Here is a 10,462-nt window from a genome sequence, read left to right on the forward strand (position 1 = left end):
AGTAAATATTGTAGATTCATGCGTCTAGATTCATGCATCCGTTCATACCCGTCTATATTTGCACTTGACGATTGCGCACTTCTGCGGCCGAGCCCCCGCCTCAGCTGACCAGTTTTTACCCGCCGAGCAGTTGCCAATTGCACTCTTGCACTCGCCTCGCAAACAATCGGTTCACACTTGTAATCAATCGCCTTGCAATTAATTGCCTAGCACTCAATCGCTTTGCAATCAATCGCCTTGCAATATCCAACTCATTCATCCAGAAAGCCACACCTGGAGACTCTCGCTGTACTCGAGACGAAAAAGGTCTCCCGCGCATCCCCGAGTGACACCACGGCCTCAAGCCTAGCTGTGATACCCGGCGTTGCTCGGGTAGTAAAAGAAAGTCTTTGCACACAAAATTGATTTGTATTTAACATATAACAACATTTGCCATTCTAACTTTGAAACTACATATCATGAAAGAAGTTTTTTGTGTAGTTGAAATAAATTAAGAGAGAAAATGAAACATCTGTAAAGGTTTTCAAACTTTTCCAAACAACTACAACTTTCAAATTTCATATCATGGGGAAAAGGTTTTGTGCAGGATAACTGATTTAAAAATAACTAAAACAACTGTAAAGACTTTCAAACCAATGTAAATTTAAAATTTCATAACTTTCAGCGACCTATATCTTTTGATAACGTATAGTGGAACCTCAGTTCTTGAACATAATCAGTTCCAGAAGTTCGAGATCCGAATCAATTTTTCCCATTAAAATAAAATAATGTAAATTTTAATCCATTTCAAGGCGAGAAAACAACTTCGGTAAAGTATTTTTCCAACATTTTACACCATAAGCGGTACTTGTACCCAGGTAATAAATAGTCTTTGCACAGAAAATCTGTTTGTATTTAACATATATAACAACATTTGTCATTCTAACATTCAAACTAAATAGGTAACATGAGAAAACATGATAAGTAACCTATAATGAGAAAAGTGTTTTGTGTAGTTGAAATAATTTAAGAGAAAATAAAAACAACTGTAAAGTTTATCAAACTTTGTCAAGCAACTGTAACTTTCAAACTTCATATCATAAGGAAAAGGTTTTCTGCCAGTCTCATAAATTAAAAAAATAAAACAATAGTAATGGGGTTAGATGTAAATTTCAAATAATTAGCAAGTAATAGCGAGTTTAAGTCGGTTTTACAACAATTACAATAAAAGATGATATGGTAATGATACAATTAATACAAACTGAGAAAACAAAATAAAATTTGTGAATATGTTGAATTAATAATAACAATTCTTGCCTAGAAGTGTGTGTTTATTGAAAAAGGTTACTGTCCTACCAGAAACTATCCATCAATTTTTTGAATACGACGATACTAAAAAATATGACAGGATATCATAGTATTTTGTAGTTGAACTTTTTTTAGAACAATGTCTGCCAAAAACGGTTGAATAAAATAATAGTATTAATAATAAAGATTGGAAACTAATCAAGTAATAATAACAGTGATAGGAAAATGAATAATGTTTTAACTTCAAACACGGAACTCAATTTATGTTTAAAATAATACAAGTTGAAATTATAACAACGATGAAACAAACTTTAAAAAACTTATATTATAAATTCAAAAGTCATAAAAATTTTATAAATGTAGTAAGAACACTTAAATTTATATATCTTCTATATATATATATATATATATATATATTTCTCAAAGTATGTAAATGTATGTAAATATAAGAGAGTGGAGAATAACTGACACTTGCAATCTTACACAATAAATATCACAGTAATCTTACAAATGTTTGTTGTAAAATGTGAAATTAATTACGAAAAACTAATTGGTTAGGTTTAGCAGGAAAGATGTGTAAGCTAATACATCTAGCTGTACAACCCAGCGTTGCCCGGGTAATAAAAAACTGAACAGAAAATCGACTTGTATTTAACATATAACAACATTTGCCATTCTACCTAAAACAACTGTAAAGGTTTTCAAACTTACTTTGTCAACAACTTTTAAACCTCGTATCATGAGACAAATGTTTTGTACAGGTCAAATAAATTGTAAAAATAAAACGACTATAAAAAGGTTTAAATATAACAGTGAAATAATTAGCAAGTAATAGCTAAATTGAGTCTGTTTTGCTGCGATTACAATATGATATGATTCGGGAATGATACAATTATAATACGAACTGAGATAACCAAAAAAAAATTTGTGAATATGTTGAATTAATAATAACATATCTTGCATACAAGTGTGTGTATAAAAAAGGTACAGTTCCACCAACAGCTATCCGTTAAAAACTCTGAATACGACGATACTGATACGACTATATGATATGAACAAATAAAAATTGTAGTGTCTTTGTCTGATCGAAGGCGAGAGAATCTAAATGCTATTCCTACTCGAGATAATACGATTGTCCGCGTGAAAAGTAGTGACCTTAACAGCGATTTAGCAATTGAACCTTGAGAAAAGCCAGAAATAGAGGTTCACAAAAACGGCATCGTGTTTCATAGAGTTAATAAAATTCTAATATTGAGAGAGTCTATTGTCGATATCGTTTTGCCGAACACAAATTAGCCCCAATACGTCGAGGACAAAAAAGCATAGCGTGTCATGAAGCTAAAAGAAAGCCATAGAGTTGTAATTATTACGTCATTTCTGTGTGAAAACGGTAAACGATGAAAAGGTTATGTATAATAGAGGCGTCTACTAACCGGAAATTCCCGTCAATGCACCATAGATAGCTAGTAGCCGCTAATAGTCGAAAAAGTACGGGACTGTATAAGGCGGACACTCAATCTCACACACAGACAGACAAAGATTTTTGTTTATATAGTAGATGAAAATATTATCTAAGAAAAGATAACATTAAAAGTGGCATGTAAATTGTAAAACCATGTAAATTGTCTCATTTATGAAGCGTGGTATCTTTGGACGTCTCAGAAGATTTGCAGGAATTTTAGAACATTGCTAAAATAGTAAAATAATTTTAGTTTCCTTGTTGCCAGCTATTTATAGATTGCATACAAAACGTTATTCTGAGATTTTTGAATTTCCTGACTACATGAAAACCAGTTACCGACATTAAAAATGGTTCTCTGTCAATTTCGATGTTCTGAAAACTAAATTAATTTCCATGATGTTAACTTGCTTTAAACCTCTTTACGAGTCTGACATTTCAGAAGTGAGGCAGCAAAACTTTTTATATTTAATGAAAATATTATCAAAGAAAAGATTAAAATAAAAGTTTCAAAGGGTATTTTCACCTTTTGTTGACCTGTAATAAATCAATGATAAAATTACCAAAACCATGACCATTGTCGGCTAGAGCTCTTCTAACTTCAAACACTTTCTATTATATATTACTTATATTATATGTTATTACTTCATGATTTTCCATTAAATAACTGTAAGGAATCTAAAGGTTATTACACAATCTTTTGAATCTTTTTTATGTTTTCGTTTTTTAAGAAACTTGAAAAAAATTATTTGATTTAATCTATATATAAATATTATTTCTTGTAAATGCATAGAAATCAATTTTTTATTTTACTCTACAGCGATGATGAACAGTAAAAATTGCAAGCATTTTGGTTGAGGCATATTAGGTTAGAGTAAAGTAGGTAATCATCTTATCATTTTTTGAAGTAAATGCCCCAACACAGTTTCACTAATGTTTATTTTTTAAAATCACTTACATTTTGTAAATTTAGTCAATAATCTAATTCTAGCCATATTTTATGTTGTTCACTTTGAGATGGATATCAAGCTCAATATTTGTATACCTATTACATACCAACATAAGCTTACATATACTACATACATAAGGGAGAAAATTATTAATCTTATCAATAAGTTTTGTCAAATAAGTAGTACTGCTTTGTCATGTATATGCGGATGACTGTTTCCAGATTTTATCTAACAATAAACCATGCAAACCATATAACATAGAAGATTTACTAAAATAATTTTTGTTTCCAGTGATCATCAGGTGAAAAGTACCACACAGTTATATTCACAATGGTCCACAAGCATTGACGACAACTTTTATGTTAGATCAAACCTATTTCTTTCATTATAGAATGAAGATTCAGATTTGATGAAATAATTTGAATATAATTTTAAAGCACATAAATTACATGATTCTTTATTATATATTTCAATACATCAGAATCTTGGCTTTCGAACGAGCCTATATTCAATATACAGACAATAATTTAACTATGAAAATCAGGGTGTCAAAAGTATGTCCTGCAATAAAAAAGCACTCGGTTGCGGTTCCCACAATGTGATATCACAATTATTATTTAGCCTTAGATAGTCGATCCCTTTCGCTGTCATTGAGACGGCGCTTTTCTGTGAACATCGGTGCCATTGGACTCGAAACCCCTGGAATGGCAGAGGTCAGTCGCGAGTACGGAAATCCAGCCGACGCCATGTTCAGTTAGCATTTGAGTAAATATCATTGTGTTCAGTGTGAGAAATAAATCTAGTTTCAGATTTAACAGCTATGGAATATCATGAATACTCTGCTAAATCAAATGAACAGCCTACTGAGATTACTACTACTAATTTATGTAAGAGACAGAAGAGTGTAGGTGCACAGTGCTATTGATATTCCATGAACTGCAAAAACCTGAACTGACTTTCAAAGGAAAGGACATGACATTTTACAAGTGAGTCACTTCTACTACTAGTTCTATTGTTAAAGTTTACGACTACTACTAGTTGTGCTACTACTAGTTAGTACTGCCACTAGTTCTACTACACTAGTCACTGGGTGAGTGAGAGGCGATCAGTGTCACTACTGAGTGTACGAGTTTGACTGTATGTTGTCGGTGATTAGATAAATTTATAAGCTAGTGAGTGAAATCTTTCTTCCTTCAGAACAAAGGTTTTCTATTATTTAAATTTGGAATCTTTTATTATATTAATATTTGGAACTACGAACCAATAGGCTATTTCTAAATATTTATATTTGAAAAAAATGTTCTTATGTATTTAATGTATTTATTGTTCTACCTGGATATAGCTAGCAGTGAGGAAATAAGAGTAATAATACTATTGTTATTACTACTGCTGCTATTTAACTACAACAGTTTTTTTTGAATTTTTAGATTTCTAAACAAAGCAACTGAGAACTCTCGTTATTTACAACATGGTATCGCAACCGCAGAAGAGTGAATAAGCCTGATCCTTTGGCACTTATCTGCAACGAACATTTCAATGATCCATGTTTTGACAGAACAGGTTAAAATGTTTGACTGAAGTGATTTAATGGTAATATTTTTCAAGGTTGAATGGTCCTTTTGAATAATTGAATTCAAAAAAATATTGTCAAGAACATTGCTGCGAGGTTGTTCAATTTGAAGTAGATATATCTAAAAAAAACTCAGAAACCTTAAACAGCACGCAAAACAGTGACAGCTGCCACAGCAAGTGCTTATGAATATGTCTGCAGCTTAGAAGATGTTGATGGGAATTTCTCTAGTTATGCATCTGTAGCAATGGTTAGTACTTCTTGGCAGTATTTCTACAATTTGTTTGTTGTCATTTCTATTGCAATATTCTCATGGATGCAATTCATTTTGAGTCTTTCTTGATTAAGAAATTTCCATTAAGCTCTATGCCTAAGATGTGTGTGAATGACTTCCAGTGAAAATTGCCACATTTTCATTTTACATAGCGGTATGGTAGCATTTTGACCTGTTTTATTCTCGCTTTTTTATTAGTTGTATTGTTGTATCCTAAGGGTACTAGGTTTATGTGAATAAGACATTCACTTTTGCTAGTTTATATGTAAATGTTACAATTGATGCTTTTGTTTAGGTGGTTGGAACAATAATCCTACTGTTACTCAGTGTAAGGCTACCTTTCGCAAACTTATCAGCAAATGTGGTGCAAAATCAGATGCTGGTAAGACAAGTAATGTTACTACTCAGAACGAGATTCTCATCATGTAGGCTACTCCAGAAGTTGATCAGTTTGTGGAGCTCACAATGATTTCAGATGTCAAACTTCTGTTATAGGTAACAGTATAGTATATACAGCTGGCTACATTGTGCAAAAGCTAACTAAAGTGCTGTCGTGACATTTGCCGTCAGTTGCTATTTACCACTAAGTCAAGTATCCAGTACCGACATCTCTATACTTTACTCGAGCTACAAAACAATGGAGGATTGGTGCATCCACCAGACGGTGTCATCAGGATCTTGCTAGTAGCAGATCGATGCTTTCGTATTAATACAAACCAGATCCACTTCATTGTGTGGTGTATGTTATCAGTAGTGTAGAATCTAGTGATGTGCTATGCCTTGGGAAACACTTTAGGAACACGGCAGATGGCATATCCAGCCATTGCATCATCGATGAAAAACCTTTTTCAGTCGTTATATGATCTCCGACAGCATCATTATGCTAAAATCCTACATTCAAACTGCAAGGTGAATCTTTGCGGCATAAAATGCTAAAGCAGTACTTTTTAAAGGCCAGTAACAATGTAATCACTGTAACATTCATATGTTGCTGTTGTTGTGCTGCTATTTCTAACCTGATTTAGTTCTAAGAAACTCTTATGCACCTTGGCTCAATATCCACTGCTATACAAATCTCCTTTTACACAGTTTCTGTAATGTGTATGTATACGTTTAATCATCTGATTACACTAATTCATGCATTTCCTTGTTTGCATCATTTTGTTTATCCTCTATTCCAACTGTTTTTGATTTCCGTTTAGTTGTTGCAGTAGTTTAATCCATCTTTTACAGATACTGTATTATACATATCATACATTCATGAGTATTATCACTTAAATCTTGAAAACGGTTTCTGTTTTGGCAGCAAATATGTTAATTTTATCAAAATACTTCTTGTGTTAAGTTTCTCCATTACGGTTTATGCATATGTAATATAATTTTAATAGAAACGGATTAGTTGTTATTTGCCTGAATATATCATTTGCTGGGTTTATGCATCTGTATTACAACAGTCTGTATGACTAATATGGTCCACAAAAATCTATTTTACATCTACTTCTCACGTTTTATATACAATGATATACAGCTTATGGGGCTGTATACCATGGTTATATCCCACTCCATATGTTATAAATAGGTTTTCTTCTATCAGAGCACTCTAAACCTTGTGTAGGAGGAGTTTTTGTTAACACCCAGCTGGAAAATAACTATTCAACATGTATGTTTTCAGCTTCCCTCATTTTTCACTGTTTGTTTACAAACGGAACTAGTATACGATTAGATATCCAATACGGCACATGCATTACGTATCACTATCAATGTAAAAGTTATGTGATTGCCATTCCAGGGGTTTTAAGTTCAATGATCGGTGCTGTTAAACCCAGAGAGCGCTAATAATAAAGTAGGATTCTAGATAATCAACCATGCTAGGGGGTCGTGCTGACAACCCCCTAGCAATATAATACAAACACATGTTCTGGGTTAATTAATTATGCTTCAATAAATATACTGTCGTTAATAAAGGTAATGAAATTACATCAATTAAATTGTGACCTGCGGTTGCGAAGCCCTAGGACTACATTTCAATCCCACTTTCGGAGATCACGCAATGCTTGAAATTAATTAGTCTCAGTCGCCGACCCGCAACATCACAATAAAACGAGAGGGCTAGTGCATAATATCATCGGGAAACGTAGTATGGTGCTTGGAATCTTAGTTATTTATAATATAAATAATCTGTACATGGAGAACAAATGACACTGATTACTTGGTCATCTTCATTAGTTCTCTAGAGTTGTCCTACCTTCGCCTGACACTAGCGTCATTATCGTAGTTAATAAAAATAAACAGTAAGCGATAAAATAAGCGGTAAGAGCACACAACACCCCATATGAAAGTTGTGATGTCACAATTTTCGAGTCTATACCATTGAACATTTCTACGGTAGAGCTCTGGAGAAATCCTATAAACACCAACCAATGTCTGTCTCACCACGTCAAACAATGCTCATTAGAAAGCCAAGACTCTGATGTATTGAAATAAATGATAAAAAATATGTAATTTATGTGCTTTAACAATTTGTCTTAAGGAAGAAAATTATTAATCTTATTAATAATAAGTTTTGTCAAATAAGTAGTACTGCTTTGTCCTGTATATGCGGATGACTGTTTTCAGAATTTATCTAACAATTAACAATGCTAACCATCTAACATAGAATATCTACCAAAATAGTTTTTGTTTCCAGTGATCATCAGGTGAAAAGTACCCCGCAGTTATATTCATAATGGTCCACAAGCATTGACAACAACTTTTATGTTAGATCAAACCTAGTTCTTTCATTATTAAATGAAGGTTCAGATTTAATAAAATGATTTGAAGTTCACTTTAACATAAGTCCATTCTGAAGCTGTTGTTGAATATATCATAATCAATTTATTGTATATATATAAATTATGTTTTTTATTACCAAACAAACTTTCTACAGTCCACATTAAAAGAAGATTCAACATAAAAATAAAACATCAAGGAAAGCAAATAGAAAGATATGAAGGAATCATATGGGGCTGAAAATATTTAAATATTTTATTGGAAGTTGATTATTGTTAAAATTTACTGTGATGATAACTCACTCTACCAGTATTTGTAAAGTGGGAATTGAAATTGAATATGAAAGCTTTCATTCATCCTTCAGAAAAATTTGAATTTTTCTGATGTCGCGATCAAACTTTATTAGCTACAGTTTCCCACTAGTTATGTGCAAAAAACTGATGTCATACTTTTTGGATTTCCTATCTGGAAGATTTTTTTATGGTAAAACTACTGAGTTAATAGGAAGCCTATTCATAACACTAAAAGAACTGACTTTACTAAAATCCTGGACAGCAGTTCTAACATATGTTAAGCAAAAATGATTGTTGATACCTTAGCACATAAACAAATTGGCTCTGTAATAATTATCTTTTGAACTCTGTATAAAAGTTAACTCTATTAATTAAAATTTATAACAAAAAAACGAACTATTGCTCTAAATACATAAAATTTAATCATTGTAACTTTTAATGTTGCTTCTTTTCTAGAAAACCTTAATTTGTATTTATTTATTGACTCATCAACTTTGTTTAAATGTAGAATGGCAAAACTAATATAGCTTTTTGGTTCAGAATATTTTATATAAATTACAACATCATTTATCTCTCACAAAAATTTATCTTTGACAAATATTTTTTTGCATAAATTATAACATAGTACCTGGCAATTAATCTTTGTAGCTTTTTTGATTCATTTTTAGAAAACCTTCATTTGAATTAGTTTATTGAATGAACTATAAAAGGCAATTCCTGCGAAATTAGTGAAAGCTCGTTTGCATGAGCTATTCAATTATTTGGCCTACGTATTCAACATAAGCATAAAACAATGTGTTTTCCCACAAAAAATGAAATGTGCTAAAGCTTTGCCCATATTTAAAAACGGAGACAATAAGCTGTTATCTAATAACTATAGACCTGTTTCTATTCTATCAGTCTTTCACAAGTTTCTGAGCATCTCATTAACCAACAAATGCATATTTATGCTATTAAAGAAATAAATATTACAAAAACTCAAATTGGATTTCAGATAGGGAAATGAACTCGCAAAGCTCTCTCTGCTTTAAACAATATTATTTTTGTCTGTACTCATTGACTTTTCGAAGGCTTTTGATATAATAGATCTCAAATTAAATAATTAAATTTTTCTTTCATTCCTCTACACTTAATTTATTCGAAGTTAAACCATAATATAAAGTGGAAAAATTTGAATATAGCAGTGATTTTTGTAGTTAGTGGAGCAGCTAACAACCCTGAAATTTGATGGAACGTTGTTAATTAGATATTATGCAATTCTAAGCTTCAAGTTAAACACCTGGTTTTGGCTTTGGGCCGACATGAAGGATCAGCTAATCAGATTTTTGTCAATAAAATTCACTTATATTATTTTATTTTAGTTTTATACAACTTCAAAAGCTAAAGGTTCTGAGGATCACTGGCTTTTCCATTTATTTGGACAACACCATGTATCCAACTACCATCATGTCTTATGGCATTCAAACCTTTCCTGAGGTGGTGACCAAATTGACTTCATTAGAAGAACTTGATTTGTCTGGCAACTATATCAAGGAACTCCCTGACAGGTGAGAAATAACAATTACTCTCCGGTGCCGTGGTAGCTGTTTCCTTGTATCAATGTGAGAAAGTATATTTAAGTTTAAAGGCTTAACACACATTTATATAAAATACATTACACTTCTCACAATCAGATTCTCAACAATTTTTTACTGGTTTGTTCTGAAGGCTTTTGCCATGTTTAATATTGTTTCTTATTGGTGGTAACTAGAATAAGCCATTAAATTTTAACTCTTCAATTTTTGCAAAATTGAAGAGTTTTTGCAAAAAATTTTAAACTGGTTTTTAACTAGATAAGTTCAAGGTTTAATTCAGTAAAAT

The 10,462-nt window shown here is 31.9% G+C and overlaps 1 protein-coding gene across 1 annotated transcript in view; it reads left to right on the forward strand.

The window, feature by feature from the left end:
- The window catches only part of LOC137390472 (uncharacterized), a 28,109-nt gene extending 17,956 nt beyond the window's left edge, over positions 1-10,153 (forward strand). Inside the window, exons 7-10 of the mRNA XM_068076800.1 lie at positions 264-385; positions 4,318-4,449; positions 5,836-5,965; positions 9,964-10,153. Coding sequence (XP_067932901.1) covers positions 264-385; positions 4,318-4,449; positions 5,836-5,965; positions 9,964-10,153 — 574 coding nt within the window. The remainder of the gene's footprint in view (positions 1-263; positions 386-4,317; positions 4,450-5,835; positions 5,966-9,963) is intronic.
- The last annotated feature ends 309 nt before the right edge of the window (positions 10,154-10,462 follow it).

This window comes from Watersipora subatra, chromosome 3 (assembly GCF_963576615.1).
Source record: "Watersipora subatra chromosome 3, tzWatSuba1.1, whole genome shotgun sequence".
Classification (NCBI taxonomy): Eukaryota; Metazoa; Bryozoa; class Gymnolaemata; order Cheilostomatida; family Watersiporidae; genus Watersipora; species Watersipora subatra.